Here is a 22559-nt window from a genome sequence, read left to right as displayed (position 1 = left end):
CTCTCTCTCTCTCTCTCTCTCGTTTCTCTCTCTTCCTTCTTGTTTATATCTGTCTCTAAATGTGTGTGCTTTATCCCTGTTTCATTACTAATGACGAAAACAGTAAAACTCATTTCAAGTTCAAGTTTTAATAAAATATAATATTTACTATAATGAATAAATTATAAACTCTCAAACTCACACCAGAATTCTCCTGAGGGAAAAACCAGATGTAACTACACCTGAAATTAGATTGGATTAGATTAAACTTTGTCATGTACAGTGCATAAGTGGCTCATTTACAATATAAAGCAATATGATAAATAAGGGTATGAGGTCCATAAGTACAGGGTGAGAGTGAATAATGAAGGTGCTATGGTATGTATTACTATAATGCAATCATCAGTCCTCAAGCCAAACTGGTGATGGGATGGAAGAATTATGTTTGGGAAGGAGGAGGAGGAGGGGGAGGAGGAGGAGGAGGGTAATAGGGGGTAGGTGCTGTTTCCTGGTTGTAGCTCATGTTTATCCCGCCTGACCTGCCAGCACATGGGGCAGATCCTGCTCAGATAGCAAGCCCCTGATCCCACGCCTGTCTGATAGTGTTAGCCATTAGCTGTGAGCGGCTCACTGGATTTAACGTGTCTGGACCTGGATGGTTGTTGTGTGTGTGTGTGTGTGTGTGTGTGTGTGTGTGTGTGTGTGTGTGTGTGTGTGTGTGTGTGAGTGGGGGGAGGTGGAGAGAGGGCTGCTCCAGGGGCTTTGTGTGGAAGTGGACATATTTGGAAGTGGCAGGCAGGTTATGGGTTCTGACTCCAGTTTGATTCATCAGATCATTTCTTTCACAGCCATTAGGGAGGAAGGCTGGATGCTGAGTCCTGTTGGATTAACCTTTGCTTTGAACATGTACGCTGCAGTCTGTGCACTCATTGCCCACCTCCGCCCACCCCTTTCACACCTTAGCCCACCTTCTTTCTCTCTCTTATTACATCTTTCCAGAAACTAATTGCTGCTAGAACCTAAATAATAAAGGTATCTTTCTTTCTTTCTTTCTTTCTTTCTTTCTTTCTTTCTTTCTTTCTTTCTTTCTTTCTTTCTTTCTTTCTTTCTTTCTTTCTTTCTTTCTTTCTTTCATTGCTTTTTCTCTCACGTGTTATATTAAGATTTCTGGACTCATAGGAAGACTGCAAATAAATAAGATTTGTAGTTTATTATCTGTAATTAAAAAGTAATTTAAATAGTTCAAGGGCAGAACAATAAATCTTATGAGGAAGAAAATGTCCACCATCTCACATACCTTGCAGAAAATCCAATGTAAATTGTTCTATAACTGTGTTATTTCTCCCAAACCTCTTTAAATGATCAGAAAGAAATGATAGTGATGCAGTGGCACTTGATTAGAAGCACACCTCCCTTTTTATACCAGTTTTTAAAAAAAGAATTGATTATATTGACTTGTCTGGCTGTTAAGCTTTGACTGCTCAATTGTTGTTTTCAGAAGGTTATTATTTTTCAATTGGTGGATTGAAAGACGGGTTCGGCGCTCAGTTCTAACTTCTCTCTGTGTTTTTTCTAGCCCTGATCTACAGCTACAGCCAGAACAAACTGAGATACACAGTGTGTGAGGTTGAGCATGGTAGAGAAAGTGATGATAGATAGATAGATAGATAGATAGATAGATAGATAGATAGATAGATAGATAGATAGATAGATAGATAGATAGATAGATAGATAGATAGATAGATAGATAGATAGATAGATAGATAGATAGATAGATAAGTGCATTTTTCTGATTATTATAATCCTTTAACGTCAGATGAACCCTCAGTTCCTCTGTGCTCTGTGTTTGTGCTGCACACCAGCCCACGGCACAATTCTCTTCTTAAATTGTTTCCTTCTCTGAGGATCACCTTTTAATCCTATCATTTTGACCACCGATGCTCAGCGGAAGTCTTGGATTCACTGCCCCGAGCCATTCAGACCCAACACCTTATCTGTAGTCAAGATCTCAGGTAGGATGTATATTCTGCATGCTGGCTGCCTAATCATGAGCATAGCAGAACATTGACTGGAAATCTTCTCGTGTGATTCACATTCTCTTAAAAAAATATACAAGGATTTTTAGTACAGATATTTGCTTATGATTCATTAAAAAAATACAAATAAAAAATTTACAACTAATAATGTTGTAAATCTTTTATTTTTATTTTTTTTTAAAGAATCATAGGGGATGTTTACATTTTAAAATAGTGGAAAAACTTGATAAATCTCTAGCATAATATAATATTAGTAAGTAGTAAGTAGGTAGTATAATTAATCGCTAATTTTTTACTAGATATAATAAAAAAAAATCTTTTTTTTTTTTTAGATCCTTGTGGCTCTATTTTCTTTAAAGAAAAATACTAAATAACATGTTAGTAGTTATAAATAATTATTATTTGTCATTATTTCATTAAATAAACAACTGTTTATATTATTATTATAATTGCTTAATAAAGTTTTATATATATATATATATATATATATATATATATATATATATATATATATATATATATATATATATATATATATATAAAGGATTCAGGATTATGTACCAACCCCATCACATGTCCAATGGACAGAGGAGTAGCTCGCGAGCTGGACATTTTCTGACGTCACTCGGTCCACCTTATAAAGTCACACACCTGGCGGAACAAAACACGAAACCCACGCTGATAGAGAGAGGAAGAGAGAACTGGAGAGAGTAAAGAGATTGCATCATTAAACACAACTTTTCTTTTATGAATCTTGCCAATTTCTCCTACTTCTCCTGCAGCATGTCACCGGCGGAGTCGCAGCCCACTAGTCCGGCGGGGGCGGTAGCTGTGTCCCCGCAGGTGAGCTTGGACTCACCGTCATCGATCCATCATCATCAGCAGCAGCAGCAGCAGCTCCATCATCATCATTACCATCATCAGTCAGGAGCTAAGGACGGTGCTCCTGTGAAACCGGAACCGCGTGAAAGCAGCCCCGGTCCCGAGCTGGAGGAAGTGGTGTCGGTGGGTCAATCAGCTGGCGGCCGGCGGAGGAAGAGGCCGGTGCAGCGAGGGAAACCTCCGTACAGCTACATCGCGCTCATCGCGATGGCCATCGCCAACTCGCCCGAGAGGAAGCTCACGCTGGGCGGCATTTACCGCTTCATCACCGAGCGCTTCCCGTTCTACCGCGAGAACTCGCGCAAGTGGCAGAACTCCATCCGGCACAACCTGACGCTCAACGACTGCTTCGTGAAGATCCCGCGGGAGCCCGGGAGACCCGGGAAGGGCAACTATTGGACGCTTGACCCCGCCGCTGAGGACATGTTCGACAACGGCAGCTTCCTGCGTCGGAGGAAGCGCTTCAAACGCTCGGACTTCAGCACGTACCCGGCATACGCTCAGAGCGCCGGCGCGTTCGCCTTCTCCCCGAGCCCCGCGGCGCGCCAGGCCTATCCCAACACCCTGTACCCCGCTGTGTCCTCGGGCTACAGCGGCTCCCCGTTACCCGGCTCCCCCCACGGGGCCGTGCTGCACCCTTACCAGACGTCGGCGGGGGTCGCTCACGCGCACCTCCAAGGACAAGGCCGGATGTTCAGCATCGACAACATCATCAGTCAGCAGCCCATTGCGCCCGGCTGCCCCGGATCCGAGCTTCACGTTGGGCTTGGTATCGGAGATCTGACCTCCAGCTGCTCTGTGTTACCCTCCACTGACCCCACCAGCTTCCAGACTTTTAACCACACAAACATGCTGAGCAGAAACAACAGCTCTGTTGTCTCCATGGCATCCTCATCCTCAGCCTCTCCTCCTCACCTGTCATCTTCCACGCCGCCTGCTTTCTCTCTGGGGGGCTACAGCACCGGTGGCAGAGGGTCGCACCTCAGCTCGTGCCCCGAGCACGCTGAGCAGCTTCTGGGACTCGCAGGAGCCAATCTGAACTCGTACAACAATTCCTATGTGCGACAAACAAACTTCTCATCTGGGCTTGAACGCTACATATAAAATGACCCTATTTATCACTGAGGTGTTACTCAGGAGAACCATTTGTACCTTGATAATTTACCTTTTGCCTGATTAAGGTACCTAAATGTTTTCAGAGAACATGTATCTAACATGAGTAGGTAAAAGATACACACGAAAGGTACCACACCATCAACAAGGAAAGATACAGTATTAGTAGTAAGTTTATTTTTCTGGAGTATATTCAGCTTTGACATTGTTCTTATGTTATTAGCAGTTTGATCATTTTTGTCATTTCTGTCTGACAGAAGAAACTCGAATCATAAAATTCACAGATTTTAAAACTAAAATTATTTCTTTTAGATAAGCCACATCATAAACAGGTCTTGCAACCAGTCTCAAATATTTTATTAATATTTATACACTGGATACTTAATTTTTGTAATTTTTTTATTGGTTTTTATTTTTTTAAATCTACACTTGAGCACTAGCGTATTTTGGCTTGTAGCCTGCAAAACTCATGACATGTTTGGTCCAGTAAGATGGAACACTGATTGTAGTTAACATATTGGTTTACTTTTTTATTTTTAAGCATAAAATGTAAATAATAAGGAATAACAGTTTTTTTGTAAAGCCTTTTTTTCTGCTGTATTCATGCCGATTTCGTTCCAGAATCTCCTGTTTCTTCATCATCAAGTAGTAGTAGTAATATAGAAACACTAGTAGAACAAAAGCCAAACTGCCAATTTATATATATATAGCTTTTAATGGTCGTAAAATCTGAAATCTTTTGCCAAAAATAATCAGGAATTAAACAAATAGATAAAGTAGTTTATTATGAGATTTCATTTGTTTGACCAAAAAACAAGCTTTTTAAGCTTCTAAGCCTCTAAGCTTTTCAGTGGTCTTTGTGGTGTGGACAGGATCGTTGTCTAATTGAAAAATAAGATCTGATTATTCTTCTTTAGTAAAGAACTTTCGAAATTAGAATCAAGCTTTATATAGATCTTCGAGATCTTCGAAGACATCTCCTGAAGCATTAGCATGCGACTCAACCCGTGCTTCATCACAATTCTGTTTAATGACTCCAAATCAAACGTTCTGAATTCTTCCAAACGTCTCAGAAATGCATTTGTTTTATTCGTGCTCATTTTCTGACCAAGTATTTGTTGTTAAAAACATTAAAAGCTGTAAATGTTGCTATTTTTTGCTCTGGAGTGTTGTAGTGTAAGGAAAGAGGAAAAGTAGTACACTTCTTAAGTCAAAATGTAATAAGCCATAAAGATTATTTAAATACTGACTTACTGATAAATGTTGTATTAATAATCTTTCTGTACCTTAAATATATTGCATTTTTTTTTTTTTCTTGATGAACTACCAACACCGGTTAAATTGGCTGAATTGGTGGACTATTTCTACCAGCACCTGGTACATTAATGACCTCACTGATGTTATTTGGATTTAAAAAAATTCATTCATGATGTAACCCAGTTGTGTTGTCAACTTTATTTCAATGATAACTAAAAAGCAAATACTGTAATCCTTTTGATGTGATCATTTTGTTCATTGTCTACCGTCCAGCCGACATTTTCCTTTTTCAATCAGAAAGCATAGCATCCAAAATATAAAGCCTGCATTCAACAGTTTACTAATAAATCATTCATCATTTGTCTGAAATATTCTAATAATATTTTATTATAATACAAACCCTATTCCAAACAAGTTGTGCAAAATGTAAATAAAAACAGAATACAATGATTTCAACTCTCATAAACCCACATTTTATTCGCAATAGGAAATAGAAAACATATAAAATGTTTAAACGGAGGAAATTTACCGTTTCAAGGACAGAAAATAAGGTCATTTTAAATGTAATGGCTGCAAAATAAAAAAAAGTTGGAATGGGGCAACAAACATCTGGAAACGGTAACTGTTATTAAAACAAAACAGAAACATTTTGCATTAAACATAAAATACAAGAAAGGACACCCAGAACTGTTGAGCAGCTAGAATTCTGTATCAGACACATATGGGACCATGTTTCTCTCCCAAAATCTCAGCAACTGGTCTCCTCAGTTCCCAGATGTATTTGGACAGAAAATTAAAAATGACCTTTTATTTTCTTAAAATGGTGTATATTCTCGATTTAAACAATTGATATGTTAAAAAAAGAAAAAAGAAAGAAAATTGTAAACAGAATATGGATTTACATTTTGCATATTGTCCCAATCTTTTAGAAATTAGGGGTTGTATTATAAAACATTGCATTGGAAAATTGGTGTGTGTGTGTGTGTGTGTGTGTGTGTGTGTGTGTGTGTGTGTGTGTGTGTGTGTGTGTGTGTGTGTGTATATACAGTATATATATATATATATATATATATATATATATATATATATATATATATATATATATATATATATGTAGATTCACACTGAAGGCATCAAAACTATGAATGAACACATGTGGAATTATAAATGGAATTATATACATAACAAAAAAGTGTAAAACAACTAAAAAATTTCATATTCTAGGTTCTTCAAGTAGCCACCTTTTGCTTTGATTACTGCTTTGCACACTCTTGGCATTCTCTTGATGAGCTTCAAGATGTAGTCACCTGAAATGGTCTTCCAACAGTCTTGAAGGAGTTCCCCGAGAGATGCTTGGCACTTGTTGGCCCTTTTGCCTTCACTCTGCGGTCCAGCTCACCCCTAAACCATCTCGATTGGGTTCAGGTCCGGTGACTGTGGAGGCCAGGTCATCTGGCGCAGCACCCCATCACTCTCCTTCTTGGTCAAATAGCCCTTGATGCCTTCAGTGTGACTCTACAATTTTCATAGTCATGAAAATAAAGAAAACTCTTTGAATGAGAAGGTGTGTCCAAACTTTTGGTCTGTACTGTATATTACTATATATACTGTATAAGTTTGCTTTACTAAGAAGTGGTGAAAAAATCTGTTTATATATTACAATCTGAGCAGGAAAAAAAGTGAAAAAGAGAACCACAGACACAATATGATTAGCTTAAGGAAAGAATCATTTGTGACTTTACTGCATATTCCATCCATTCTAGACAAAGTTCCCTATTCTGGTCCAGGAGAAACCCTGATTTCGCTAATTAAACTTACTATCAGGTCTGTTAGAACAGGAAACACTAACATACAGCGAGGTTCCCAGGACCCGCTGTACCTGGTCCATGCCAGCATTAAATGTTTTTAGAATTTTTTTTTGGTCAAATATTAAATAAATACATTGCTAAATATCTACACATGAATTGAAAAAAACGCTTTATATCATGTTTGGTTTTGGAGTATCAGGATTTTTGCATGTTTGCTCATTTGGGACACACTTTTACTGATTGGAAGTCAAAACAGTGAAACTGTGTCCCAAATGTTCTCTCTCAGTTGTTCACACTTGGTGTGCATTCTATAAAGTGTCCACTAGATGGTAGTCAAGACTAAGGTCAGTTTAGGCACCGCTTCTGTTCAAACTATTTGTTCCATCATAATCAAATGTCTGTCTGTCTGTCTGTCTGTCTGTCTGTCTGTCTGTCTGTCTGTCTGTAATAAAGCAACACGCACCGATCAGCAGATGGGATTTACAGTATTGGGCAGCAAGTCAGCACGAACAGTCTCTTCTCAAAGTTGGTGTGTCTGAAACAGGAGAAATGGGATCTGAAAGACTTTGAGAGTGGCCACATTGTGATGTCTAAGTGATAGCATCTCCAAAACAACAGGTCTTGTGATGTTTGTATGCATTGATTCATACCTATAAACTGGTCCAAGAAAGGAAAATTAAGAAACAGGGTCATGGTTGATGCATGTAAGGAGTGAAGACTTTCATATGGTTTGCTCTCACAGAATATCTCCTGTATTGCTTAAAATGTTGACTATCATTCAATGAAATCAGAACACAAAGTCTATTGCAGAGTAGTCAGAGTGTCTAGACGGACCCTGTACACCACCCAAAGCCCCCCAGAAATGCATGAAGTATCAGAACTGGATCATACAGCAAATGGAAGAAGGTGGCTTGGCCTGATGGATAACTTCTTTCTTCATTTTTTAAAGATTGTATTGGTTGGTTTGAATACAGAGTTCTCTACAAAATTATACATTTGTACCGATAATAAAATTAAAAAAAATCCGCAATAAATTGTGCTTGGCCACTGGGTGGCGCTGTAATCACCGTGTAAACAAATGTAGCCTTAATGGGTGAGAAAATCCATTAGGATTTAAAGTGTAACAGTTTCCTCCTGGTCAGAATCAGAAACATCAAGCAGAAACAAATAAATGAGATCTGATCAGATTAAACAATAAATGGATTATGGTTTTAAAACGAAAAGGATTCATAAGGATTCATTCTGCCAGTGAGGCCAATTTTTGAGGTTTTAATTAAATTATCTGGCGTTTTCAAGAAACATCGCAATTTCACTAAACACATTTTACTAATGGATTCGTGTTAAATAGAAAGAATAACAAAATAAAAAAAATATTTGGAGATTTATAAGATGGAAAAAACTAAACAAGAAAGCATCACAGATGTGCCTGATCTGATGCTATTATAATATATGGTGTGTATAATAAAGTACACTAATTGTGAGGGGTTTAACAAAATCTGGCAACACAAAATCGACCTTTAGAGCTATGTATGAGCTGCAAGTTTAAAGAGTTGCATTTGTCCTATATTTGTTTATTTGCCATTTTTTTATTTGTATTTTTTTATAATTATATTAATATTGTAATATTTATATTTTAAAAATCCGCTTCATTTTGTTCTTCCATAGTAAAATCATTTTAAAGCTCTTTTACCTGAAATCACAGACCTGGACAGAAAAACATTTAGGAGAATATTCTTTAAACTTTCCTCTTTGACTGTTTCTTTTTTCTTTTCTTTTTTTCTTTGCAAGAAAAGAAATGTATTTGGTGCAGTTATCAACAAAACATTGAAGAAATCAGTCAGGATTGATTATTCATAGCGCTTTTATTAGTCATGTGACAATCTGAAGCAGGATGATCAATCCAGCTGTGCTCTCTCTCTCTCTCTCTCTCTCTCTCTCTCTCTCTCTCTCTCTCTCTCTCTCTCTCTCTCTCTCTCTCTCTCTCTCTCTGTGTGTGTGTGTGTGTGAGTGTGTGTGTGTGTGTGTGTGTGTGTGTGTAGGAAAGCGCAGAGAAAAAGGTTTTCGTATGAGCGACTTGAAAACTATTGCGTTTCTAGAATTGACTGTAGAAACAATAGAATTGATATCAGTAGTATTTATTTTCTGAAAATTATGTAGATCCAACAGTAGAATTTATAACGACCAAAAATTCATTTATTATTATTATTATTATTATTATTAGTATTAAATTATTATTATTATTATTATTATTATTATTATAACATGCCTTTTTTAATTATTATTTTTTTTTTTATTATTACAGGCAAATAAAATATATTTGAGATTTCTAGAGTATAAATAAAACAATTAACCTCCATAACCCCCTAAACGGGGATTTGTTTTGGTTGCACGCGGCTCGTTAGGGGTCAGAAATAGATTGAAATATTGAATAAATAATTAGACGCATCGGATTTAATAGATTTGTATTTATACTAATAGTTTACATTTACAAATAGTTGACATTTATATGTGGTGACTTTAAATAAGATAAACAACGAATGAGCTTCAATGCAGCTTTATTGAAATGATGTGTGTGTTCAGGGTGTGTGTTAATCAGTCAGATATACAGATATATAATTTAGGTTATAATCAGATCAGGTTTTATTTTGAGGTTTTATGTGTAATGTGTTTAAAAAAAAAACGTTTCTAAAGATTGTACGAAATCGCAATAACCCTAAAACCACAATCCTGCTCGAGCGATTCTCATAAATTCGTGTTTTTTCGTTTTATTTTTTTGGTAAAATCTTATAACTGTTGAATGTCGGAGATGCACTGCAGCCTCCTGACCACTAAACAGCGCTTCATTTTATTCTAAACATTTACATTTTTAATCATGCATTTAATCATAAACATTATTAATAATTTATAGCCTAAAAATGAAGAAACTATTTTCTATAAATTTTTTCTACAAACTATTTTTATTGTTTTACAAATAATTTGATTGGTTTTATATCGAATACAAAAAAAATAAAAAAATCATATTATTATGAGCAAAACAACTTTTGGTAAGTCCCTGAAGTCAAACACACACACACACACACACACACACACACACACACACACACACACACACACACACACACACACACACGCACACACACACACACACACACACACACACCTCTGCCTCCTCCCTTATTCAATGCTCTCTGCTATAAACTTTGGTTACTGACACGTCGGTCACGTGAGCGTCGGGATAAATAGTTTTGGGAGGCAGGAGGAGGGGGTACTAGAGTCCGGAGCTTGTGCGGGGCGCACCGCGGTGCCTCCGTGCGTCATTTAAAACACACCAAATCCCCTTCAAACAAAACCAACAATGAAGTCAGAAAGAGGCAGCGGTCCGGTCCGGACTGATCACTGACCTGAGCAGTGCGGCTCACGGAAGACCGTATACGAGACCTGGACGTGGAAGGAGTGAGAGCACGAAGAGGAGGAGGAGGAGAAGGAGGAGGAGGAGGACAGCGCGAGTCCTCCAGCATGACTCTGGGGACGGACGTGTCGGAGAGCCCGGCGTTATCCGACGACGTGGACATCGACGTGGTCGGTGGCGACGGCGTGAGAGATGTCGGGAAATACCTGCGCCACCCTCACGTCTTTCACGCGGACCACGACTCTGACGACCCTCTGTCGTCCCACGAGGTCGGCGAGGGCACCGCGAGCGGCTCCGAGGGCCCCGATGACGACCGCGTCGTGGCGCGGGGCGAATCCGGATCCGGCGCCGACGCGCTGAACGGGGACAAGCCGGCGAAAAACGCGCTGGTGAAGCCGCCGTATTCGTACATCGCGCTGATCACGATGGCCATCCTGCAGAGCCCGAAGAAGCGGCTGACGCTCAGCGAGATCTGCGAGTTCATCAGCAACAGGTTCCCGTACTACCGCGAGAAGTTCCCAGCATGGCAGAACTCCATCAGGCACAACCTGTCGCTCAACGACTGCTTCATCAAGATCCCACGCGAACCCGGGAACCCGGGCAAGGGCAACTACTGGACCCTGGATCCGGAGTCAGCCGACATGTTTGACAACGGCAGCTTTCTGCGCAGGCGGAAGCGTTTCAAGAGACACCAGAACAGCGACGTGGTTCTCCGAGACGCGGGGGGATTCCTGCCCGGATTCGGATACGGCCCCTACGGCTGCTACGGCCCCGGTGCCGGGGGCGCTGGAGGGTACGGCTTGGCGCTGCAGAACTTCCACGCGTACCACCATCACCATCACCACCACCCGAGTGGGACTTTCCCTTTCCAGGGTGCGCCATGCCCCCTTCCCGGCGTGCCCTCTTCCATCTTCTCTTCGTCTCCGCACACCGTGCCGCCCTCTCTCCTGGGAGCAGATCTAAGGAAGCCCTTCTACCCTCAGCTCCCTCCCGCACTCGCGCCGCCTCACAAAACGGACACGAACACGTCGCGCCGCCCGTCTTTCTCCATAGACAACATCATCGGCGCGTCGAGCTCCCCGCCTTCTGCGCCCTACAGCGCGCAGTTACCCGCGGCTCAGGCGCAGATCCTCGCCATGTTCACACCACCGTCCTCCAACCACTTGAACCTCTCACCGGAAACGATCGCACCCAACTCGTGCTCGGACTTCCTCCGGTAAAAAAAAAAGACAAGAAGGAGAACTTTTTAATTTTTAGTTTCTGATCATTTTTCTTTCCAGAACAAACGACGTGTGAAACCAAAAAGAGCAGTTTTTAAAAATCCGCCATTTTGCCAAGGTAGGATCTGAATTTTTTTTTTTGTTTTTTTTTTGTGAGGTTTAAAACATTCTCTCTTTTTCTCTGCGGAAATTTTTGAGAGCAAACAACAAAAACAAAAACTTAATTAATGCCGTGATATTTATGAACTGTAAATATGTACAATATATATATATATAAATAAAAAAAAATGTGCAGGCAGATATGAACATTTGCAAAACAAAGAAAGAATAGGTAGTCCGAGGTTAACCTTTGACCTTTGATCTCCACTCCAGATGTTTTGCAAACAGGAACTGCGTTCAGATCATTTGATCTCATTGTAAACAGTGGATTTTCCTGTCGGCGCGCGAACAGATTCCTATCGCTATTGTTATGGTTTATATTAATATTTTTTGTGAGTTTTGTGAAAAAAAAAAAATTGAAGCACTGTTTAATAGTAGAGACCGAAAATATCGACTCAGGTTTACTTTTTCTTTTTTTTTTCTTTTTTCTTTTTGAAAAGCACATTGCCAGAGACAGCGGGGTTTCTGCCCGAACAGCGGAATATCAGTGTCAATTATAACAGTTTTTTTTTTATTTTTTATATATTCTTTTTTTTTAATTATTTTAATTATTATTATTATTATTGTGGCGTTGATGTATCTCGCATTACCTCTCCTCCTGTCTGACTGTGCATAGATTTCCCCCCCCCTTATTATTACATTGAAGATAATCTGTGAAGAGAATGTCGCGATGTTGTAAAAGAAAAAGCAGATAAAACACACGTCATGTTTATAGGTCATTTGGTTGTAATGACAAGAAAATAAATGTTGTGAATTTTAAAGATGTTTGGATTCGTTATATTGTTGTTCCCTTTGTGAACAAATTCACATGTTGGTCTGCAGCAACATCATTATAATGCTATTTATTTATTATTATAAATATTATGATTTATGTATTATTATTATCATTTCATTTTAGTTTTTACAAATTTGTGATTCAATAATTTAATAATTACTAATAACTGAACGTGCTTTTTAAAAAATTATTAATATTATTATTTTTAATAGAAACAAAGTAGAGCTTTAAAATAATCTCACACTTGGTAATTAATTATTTGCAGTAATTAGAAAATAAAGAGCGGAATTGTGTCTCCATGGCAGGTTAGATATCACCTTGAGCAGGTGATGGAGGTCTGGAGTGATTAACATGAGGGATGCATTAAATCTTCTCGTTTTAGATTCAGTATTCTGAAAAAAAAGGAAACACAATTTTCCTCATTGTTCTGGGAAATAAATATGTGAACAAATATTGTGAATGTGAAACACATGAAAAATAATCTGTGAATCGACATTTGGAATAGAAGTTCCGTAAAACTCGCATCTGAAATAAAGTTGCTGAAAACAAAAACAAAAAAATACGATTTTAAAGGCAATTTATTTTTTTAGTTTATTTGTATATTAGCACTTTTTTTTTCAGTAACCAAATCTGTCGATACAGACGCAATCTGTATAATACATTGAAATTATATTTATGTTAAAAATATATACATTTATAAACATTATAACAAAATAAACATTTTATTTTATAAAATGAAAGACAATTAATTTATAATTTATAATGCACATCATTTTCTTGCCTTTAGAAATCAAGAATTTATGATAAATATGTTGTAATTAATTTTTTTGAAAAAAAATTAAATTTTCCTTCCATATACACTTTTAAATAAAAATCGATATATAAATATTTAGATTGTATTTAAAAGCGTAACGCGTTTTTGTTTGCAGTTTGGCGAATGAACATTGGAAACTTTCAAAGTGAATTTAAGTCGAACGTTTTGCGTTAAATTAATTTTACTGATTTATTTATTACATCAGTATTTAATATTTGTTTGGTTCTATTGTCGTGAAAAACATCACACACGCGTCCACACAAATAAATGGCCTTAATTTTTTGCTTCAAATTTTCCGCTGGCGTGATTTTCATTCTCATTTTTTCACCCTTTTTTGTTCTTTTATTCTTCAATATGCAAAAAAACCCCTTTATTTATTCATACATAGATTATTTTTTTTTTAATACGAGCAACATGCTTTAAATGTTGCCTTACGTTGCTAAAACCTGTGTCTCTTTACCAAAATATGCAAATAACCTCTCCTGAAATATGCGCAAAGAAAGATCAAATGAAGCGCGCATGCGTGGTTCTAATTGAATTTCTGTCAAATGACACAAAAGAGCTAAATGAAAGGAGAACATCGGGGTTTGAAAAGAAGTGTGTAATTGAATTTGAGGAGCCTCGTGGGGATCCATTACTAATTTACAGAAGCGCGAATTTTTTATTTATTTATTTATTTATTCATTTATTTATTAAAATATTTTTTTGTGTTTTTGTTTGTTGGGGAAAATGTCCTCCCTTTTTGGATCTGAATAAAAGAACGCACAAAGTGAGAATACGCATAAACAAACACGCACGCACCACACACACACACACACACACACACACACACACACACACACACACACACACACACACACACACACACACACACACACACACACACACACTGGAGGAATAATCTCTTTGAAAAGACATTTCTTCTTTTACCCCCTCCTTCAAGTGTGTTTGTGTTTGGAGAACCTGAAGCCCGACAACAACAACAGCAGTAGAAACGTCCAGATTCCCGACTCTGTGTCCTGGTGGACCTGCAGCTTCACATGGGTGGGAAGAAAATGTGGCTCAGGTCGAGCGTGAAATGGATTTGAGGATCTGGGCTTCTTTTTTTTGTGTATCTTGTGTGTGTTCTTCTTTTGTCTGGTCTAAATGTCCCCCCAACACACTGCGACTCCATGGGGGCTTCTGACAAAACCGCTTTATTATTTGAGAAGTTAACAGAAGGAGCTCGACTCTTCGTTTATTTATTTATTTTTGTATTTTTTGTTGATAGAGCAGAAAACAAAGAAAAACACAGATGTCATTTAATATCATTTAAAACATAAACATTTTTTTTAAATAAACTTCTCAAAAATACCAAATAAGCATTAAGTATTAATAAAAAAAAAAATAATACAAACCGAAATACAAACGCGGGTCCGTTTTTCCTTTATTTATCAACAAACTTACAGAAAATACTTCCTTAACAGAGAGAATTTATAATTGTAATTTAATATATAGTTTTGTCAGTGTTTTATTTTGTCCCGTTTATGTTATTCTGTTGTTTCACCAACATATTTCACTTATTATTATTATTATTATTATTATTATTATTATTATTATTATTATTATTATTATTATTATTATTATTATAGGTAATGCAATAATAATTATTTCCCCAAGTTTTCCCCCACTGAGAATGTTTTGTGAAAAAAAAGGGATTTCGGACATAAATAAATTCAAATACTACAATCAATTAACAATCCACTATTATTATTATTATTATTATTATTATTATTATTATTATTATTATTATTATTATTATTATTATTATTATTATTATTATTATTATTATTATTATTATTATTATTATTATATAAGTGGTAATTACATTATAAATGGGTTTGACACCAATCCACTCAACAGAGGTCATGTGCATATGTGGAGTCTCTCTCTCTCTCTTACACACACACACACACACACACACACACACACACACACACACACACACACACACACACACTAAACGCTGTGCAGGTTAAAGAGGTCAGTGGAAAATTACACAACTGCGTGTTCTTTTGGTGTTTGTTGACCACAAAATTTAGCGCGCGCGCGCGCGCACACACACACACACACACACACACACACACACACACACACACGTTTTTAATATTATCCTTAAAAAAAAAAAGAGAAGGTTCATGAGCAAAGGTAATACGATTTTACTCCACAAATACGCTCTAGTGTTTGCAGTGGCACTGATTCCTGACCCCACACACACACACACACACACACACACACACACACACACACACACACACACACACACACACACACACACACACACACACACACACACACACATTAACGCACTTAAATGAGTTTCCCAGCATTCAAGTATCACATTAAAGACTTTGAAACCTTAATTGAAAATCAGTTCCGACATTGTTGCAGCTCTGTAGATCTTCAGACATCACTGTAGCTGTCACACTTCCATCACACTGCTATACCAATAAATTACCAGCTGTGTTGCAGCACGTGCTCGAAATAAAAAAGAAAAGACAGAAAAAATAAAGATGGAAGAAATGCCTAAGAGGGTGAAACCTTTATTTATCTGAGGGTGTGATGTGGAGTTTTACTGCTCCGTGTGGCTCGTCACTTTCCATCACATCATCACCAACACCATCACATCATCACTGTCACCATCACAATCACAATCACCAACACCATCACATCATCACTGTCACAATCATGACCCCGTCAACATCACATCACATCACATCACATCACTGTCACCATCACAATAACCAACACCATCACATCACATTTCCATCACTGTCACCATCACAATCACCAACACCATCACATCATCACCGTCACCATCACAGTCACCAACACCATCACATCATCACCGTCAGCATCACAATCACCAACACCATCACATCATCATTGTCACCATCACATTACATTTCCATCACCGTCACCGTCACCGTCACTATCACCAACACATCACATCATCACCAACACCATCACATCATCACCAACACCATCACATCATCACCGTCACCATGACAATCACCAACACCATCACATCATCACGGTCACCATCACATCACATTTTCAACACCGTCACCATCACATCATCACCAACACCATCACATCATCACTGTCATCATCATGACCCCTTTACCATCACCATCACATCACATCACATCAAATCACATCACATCACATCACATCACATCACATCACATCACATCACATCACAATCACCGTCATCTATCTATCTATCTATCTATCTATCTATCTATCTATCTATCTATCTATCTATCTATCTATCTATCTATCTATCTATCTATCTATCTATCTATCTATCTATCTATCTGTCTGTCTGTCTGTCTGTCTGTCTGTCTGTCTGTCTGTCTGTCTGTCTGTCTGTCTGTCTGTCTGTCTGTCTGTCTGTCCCTATTTTTATCTATCTCTCCCTCGCTATCTATCTATCTATCTATCTATCTATCTATCTATCTATCTATCTATCTATCTATCTATCTATCTATCTATCTATCTATCTATCTATCTATCTATCTATCTATCTATCTATCTATCTATCTATCTATCTATCTATCTATCTATCTATCTATCTATCTATTTTTTTACTTTATATCTATGTTTCATATTTATATTTACACGTTTGAAGTCACGCCACGTGTTTTTAAAATCTAATCTCGTTTTCACGTCATATTTTACACATGCACGGTCATTATTTTTTTCACAAATAGACCACGTGTTTTTATTTTTTTTATTTTTTTTATTTTAATTATTCCCAACTTGACTTGTAGGCGAACAGTTTTTCACGTGGCGGTATTCACGCGGGTGAATGTCATTTGATGTAATTTCATGAGTTTTTACTCAAAAAAATCGTCTTTGAAAAATCTTGTTCCACGTGGTATAATATTCTGATGTGATTTTTATACGTGATTAAATCTTTTTCACACGATCAAACAAAAAACAAAACAAAACAAAACAAAACGTGTTCGCCTTGATGTCACGTGGTTTGCAGTGTCAGGATAGGTATAACCTGCTGAAAAGCATTTTCTTTATTTTTCTTCCGCTGGTGATCACATGATTCGCAAACAAACTAAACAAAACAATCAAAACAAACATCCGTAATAAATGGACAAAAAATTAAATAAAATAAAATAAATCTATAAAAAGTCACACACACACACACACACACACACACACACACACACACACACACACACACACACACACACACACACACACACACACACACACACACACACACACACACACACACACACACACACACACACACACACACACACACTGCACTATTAAACACCAGCTCCAAATAAAACGTCACCTGTTGATGCGCAGCGGCGCGCGCGGTTTTGCAGCGTAACCATGGCGACAGTGACGCATTCATCTGACTGATTTTTATTATAGATACAGTTTGTTTTCCACCAGACTTATTTTTACCCTCGTCCGATTTGTTGTTGTTGTTGTTGTTGTTGTTGTTGTTGTTGTTGTTGTTGTTGTTGTTGTTGTTGTTGTTGTTGTCGTTGTTGTTGTTGTTGTTTCTTACTGAGTGAGCTCGAGCTTCCGAGTAGTGCTCTTTCAGGGCACGGAGTATTTTCACTTTTATACTGAACTGTTTTACACACACACACACACACACACACACACACACACACACACACACACACACACACACACACACACACACACACACACACACACACACACACACACTTTATATACATATAGATAGATAGATAGATAGATAGATAGATAGATAGATAGATAGATAGATAGATAGATAGATAGATAGATAGATAGATAGATAGATAGATAAATAGATAGATAGATAGATAGATAGATAGATAGATACCAAATACATAAAGACCCAGAAAAATAGCCCTATATAAAGTGCATTATTTAATCTTCATAGCGGTTTCATTCTTCTAGAATCTGATATAGAATATAAACAGTATATATATTATATATAAATTTTATTTTTGTAAATAGCCGTAAAATATTAATTAATCAATATACAAAGGAATATATCAACAATTATACAAAGAAATTGCAGTTGCATTAAGTGTATTATCTAATTAAAGTGTAAACACATGAATCACTTTATTATATTACAAATAATACATTATTAATATTGTTATTATTACTACTACTCATAATGTATATTTAATAAAGATTTAACGATCATAAATACATACAATATAAACGTAAATATTATTGTATATTGTATAAATTAAAATTAGGAAATACAAATTTCATTTAGTCTCAATTAAAGCTATTAATTTGATATAAATGATGTTAATGATGATGATGATTATTATTATTATTACTACTACTACTATTATTATTATTATTATTATTATTATGATTATTATTATTATTATTATTATTATTATTATTATTATTATTATTATTATTATTATTATTATTATTATTATTATTCACATTGCACACGGTCCAAACACTGAGCGCGTGCCCGTGCAGAAGAATTTCTCTGCAGGTGTGTGTGTGTGGGATCTGATGATCAGTCTGAAAGGTTCAGGCGGTTATTTACAGATTATTAACAGATTATTACCTCTGGTGTGTCGTGGTCTTTTTTTTTTTTTAACACAACCGTCTTTGATATTTCACTCGATATGGCGGTGTGAGATGTCCAGGAAAACACAAACAGACGCACACACACGATTAAAGGTTATATATTGGGTGTTGAAAGAAGCAGATGAGCCTCATGGTGCAGGAATGCGGGTCTTGATGCTCGTCTTATAATAAATGAAGGCGCGCGCTCCCCACGCACCGCCCCGCACTGTTTATCCAGCGCGCGCAGGAATCCACGGCGTAATTAATTTCGGATGGGTAAATAAAGCCGCAGATCGAGACCTTCCTCCCCTCGCCTTCCTCCCCTCTTCTCTTCTCTGGAAACAAAATATTAACTTTGGAGGTGTTCGCCTCATCTACTCTGACACGCTCGAGCTTAGTGATGGACACCTGCTGCTCGACTCCCATCTCACACACACACACACACACACACACACACACACACACACACACACACACACACGTTTCTCATGAGGACCTTCCACTGTCTTTATTATTAATGCACGCTTGATCCAACCCTAAATTCAAGCCCAGTAACCAGGTTTCCTCTCGGTTACATCTGGAACACACACGTGCACAAACAGTCTCATATTGGCAAAAGAAAAAGCGTCTAAATTAAACCTGGACTTCAATAAACTTCAGAAAGACTCATTCATTCATTGTGAATGTTTTGGACGCAATGGCGCGCGACAATCTTTCTCTCCCTCGTGAACTGAGTCGGTGTGGAAAAGACACTTCGAGCCACGTGCTTTACGAGAGGCCGATGGTTTAAACTTGTGACCTACAAGCGTGGAGGTGCGTGTGGTCAGGAGATGCAGGCGCTGCTTAATGCTCACGCGTTTTCAGGCGCACGTGCGCAATGAAAGGTTGTGTTCCACTTCGTGAGTTTTTTATTAATACATCATAATTTGTGAGAACTGAACGACAAATTGGTTATTTATATATATATATATATATATATATATATATATATATATATATATATATATATATATATATATGAAATTATATTAATTGGAATTGTGGAATTTATTTAAAACAAGAATCTTTCAATTCAATTCTATTCGATTCAAATCAGGAGCTTTACAGAGAAAAAATATTATAAAATGTATGTATAAAATGTGAAGGGTGTGTGATGAAGGTTGTAGGGTATAGGATATTGGGTGTAGAGTGTGTGATGAAGGGTGTAGGGTATAGGATATTGGGTGTAGAGTGTGTGATGAAGGGTGTAGGGTATATAATATTGGGTGTAGGGTGTGTGATAAAGGGTGTAGGGTATATGATATTGGGTGTAGGGTGTGTGATGAAGGTTGTAGGGTATAGGATATTGGGTGTAGAGTGTGTGATGAAGGGTGTAGGGTATAGGATATTGGGTGTAGGGTGTGTGATGAAGGGTGTAGGGTATAGGATATTGGGTGTAGAGTGTGTGATGAAGGGTGTAGGGTATATGATATTGGGTGTAGAGTGTGTGATGAAGGGTGTAGGGTATAGGATATTGGGTGTAGAGTGTGTGATGAAGGGTGTAGGGTATATGATATTGGGTGTAGAGTGTGTGATGAAGGGTGTAGGGTATAGGATATTGGGTGTAGAGTGTGTGATGAAGGGTGTAGGGTATATGATATTGGGTGTAGAGTGTGTGATAAAGGGTGTAGGGTATATGATATTGGGTGTAGAGTGTGTGATGAAGGGTGTAGGGTATAGGATATTGGGTGTAGGGTGTGTGATGAAGGGTGTAGGGTATAGGATATTGGGTGTAGGGTGTGTGATGAAGGGTGTAGGGTATAGGATATTGGGTGTAGAGTGTGTGATGAAGGGTGTAGGGTATAGGATATTGGGTGTAGAGTGTGTGATGAAGGGTGTAGGGTATATGATATTGGGTGTAGGGTGTGTGATAAAGGGTGTAGGGTATATGATATTGGGTGTAGAGTGTGTGATGAAGGGTGTAGGGTATATGATATTGGGTGTAGAGTGTGTGATGAAGGGTGTAGGGTATATGATATTGGGTGTAGAGTGTGTGATGAAGGGTGTAGGGTATAGGATATTGGGTGTAGAGTGTGTGATGAAGGGTGTAGGGTATATGATATTGGGTGTAGGGTGTGTGATGAAGGTTGTAGGGTATATGATATTGGGTGTAGAGTGTGTGATGAAGGGTGTAGGGTATATGATATTGGGTGTAGAGTGTGTGATGAAGGGTGTAGGGTATATGATATTGGGTGTAGAGTGTGTGATGAAGGGTGTAGGGTATAGGATATTGGGTGTAGAGTGTGTGATGAAGGGTGTAGGGTATATGATATTGGGTGTAGGGTGTGTGATGAAGGGTGTAGGGTATATGATATTGGGTGTAGGGTGTGTGATAAAGGGTGTAGGGTATATGATATTGGGTGTAGAGTGTGTGATGAAGGGTGTAGGGTATATGATATTGGGTGTAGAGTGTGTGATGAAGGGTGTAGGGTATATGATATTGGGTGTAGAGTGTGTGATGAAGGGTGTAGGGTATAGGATATTGGGTGTAGAGTGTGTGATGAAGGGTGTAGGGTATATGATTTTGGGTGTAGGGTGTGTGATAAAGGGTGTAGGGTATATGATATTGGGTGTAGGGTGTGTAATGAAGGGTGTAGGGTATATGATATTGGGTGTAGGGTGTGTGATGAAGGGTGTAGGGTATAGGATATTGGGTGTAGGGTGTGTGATGAAGGGTGTAGGGTATAGGATATTGGGTGTAGGGTGTGTGATGAAGGGTGTAGGGTATAGGATATTGGGTGTAGGGTGTGTGATGAAGGGTGTAGGGTATATGATATTGGGTGTAGAGTGTGTGATGAAGGGTGTAGGGTATATGATATTGGGTGTAGGGTGTGTGATGAAGGGTGTAGGGCATATGATATTGGGTGTAGAGTGTGTGATGAAGGGTGTAGGGTATAGGATATTGGGTGTAGAGTGTGTGATGAAGGGTGTAGGGTATATGATATTGGGTGTAGAGTGTGTGATGAAGGGTGTAGGGTATAGGATATTGGGTGTAGAGTGTGTGATGAAGGGTGTAGGGTATAGGATATTGGGTGTAGAGTGTGTGATGAAGGGTGTAGGGTATAGGATATTGGGTGTAGAGTGTGTGATGAAGGGTGTAGGGTATATGATATTGGGTGTAGAGTGTGTGATGAAGGGTGTAGGGTATAGGATATTGGGTGTAGAGTGTGTGATGATGGGTGTAGGGTATATGATATTGGGTGTAGAGTGTGTGATGAAGGGTGTAGGGTATAGGATATTGGGTGTAGAGTGTGTGATGAAGGGTGTAGGGTATATGATATTGGGTGTAGGGTGTGTGATAAAGGGTGTAGGGTATATGATATTGGGTGTAGGGTGTGTAATGAAGGGTGTAGGGTATATGATATTGGGTGTAGGGTGTGTGATGAACGGTGTAGGGTATAGGATATTGGGTATAGGGTGTGTGATGAAGGGTGTAGGGTATAGGATATTGGGTG

General features: G+C 38.1%; 2 protein-coding genes across 3 annotated transcripts; both read left to right on the top strand.

The window, feature by feature from the left end:
* The first annotated feature begins 2744 nt into the window (after positions 1 to 2744).
* foxe3 (forkhead box E3) lies at positions 2745 to 4270 on the top strand. The gene has a single exon (XM_083555029.1). It carries the CDS (start codon positions 2763 to 2765, stop codon positions 3999 to 4001), a length of 1239 nt encoding a protein of 412 aa, XP_083411155.1. The 5' UTR covers positions 2745 to 2762; the 3' UTR covers positions 4002 to 4270.
* Positions 4271 to 9645: 5375 nt separating this feature from the next.
* foxd2 (forkhead box D2) lies at positions 9646 to 14634 on the top strand. 2 transcript variants are annotated; one of them, XR_014535564.1, is made up of 2 exons: positions 9646 to 11822; positions 14396 to 14634. XR_014535564.1 is itself a non-coding variant. In XM_083553542.1 (1 exon), exon 1 carries the CDS (start codon positions 10592 to 10594, stop codon positions 11702 to 11704), a length of 1113 nt encoding a protein of 370 aa, XP_083409668.1. In that variant the 5' UTR covers positions 9647 to 10591; the 3' UTR covers positions 11705 to 12624. The 2 variants fall into 2 exon arrangements, 1 of the variants encoding a protein (XP_083409668.1); XM_083553542.1 differs by lacking the exon at positions 14396 to 14634 and having other exon boundaries at positions 9647 to 12624.
* The last annotated feature ends 7925 nt before the right edge of the window (positions 14635 to 22559 follow it).

The sequence above is a fragment of the Silurus aristotelis genome (assembly GCF_946808225.1).
Source record: "Silurus aristotelis genome assembly, chromosome: 11".
In the NCBI taxonomy this organism is placed as follows: domain Eukaryota; kingdom Metazoa; phylum Chordata; class Actinopteri; order Siluriformes; family Siluridae; genus Silurus; species Silurus aristotelis.
The sequence above is the reverse complement of the archived record's forward strand: the minus strand, read 5'-3'. Positions and strand labels throughout refer to the sequence as shown.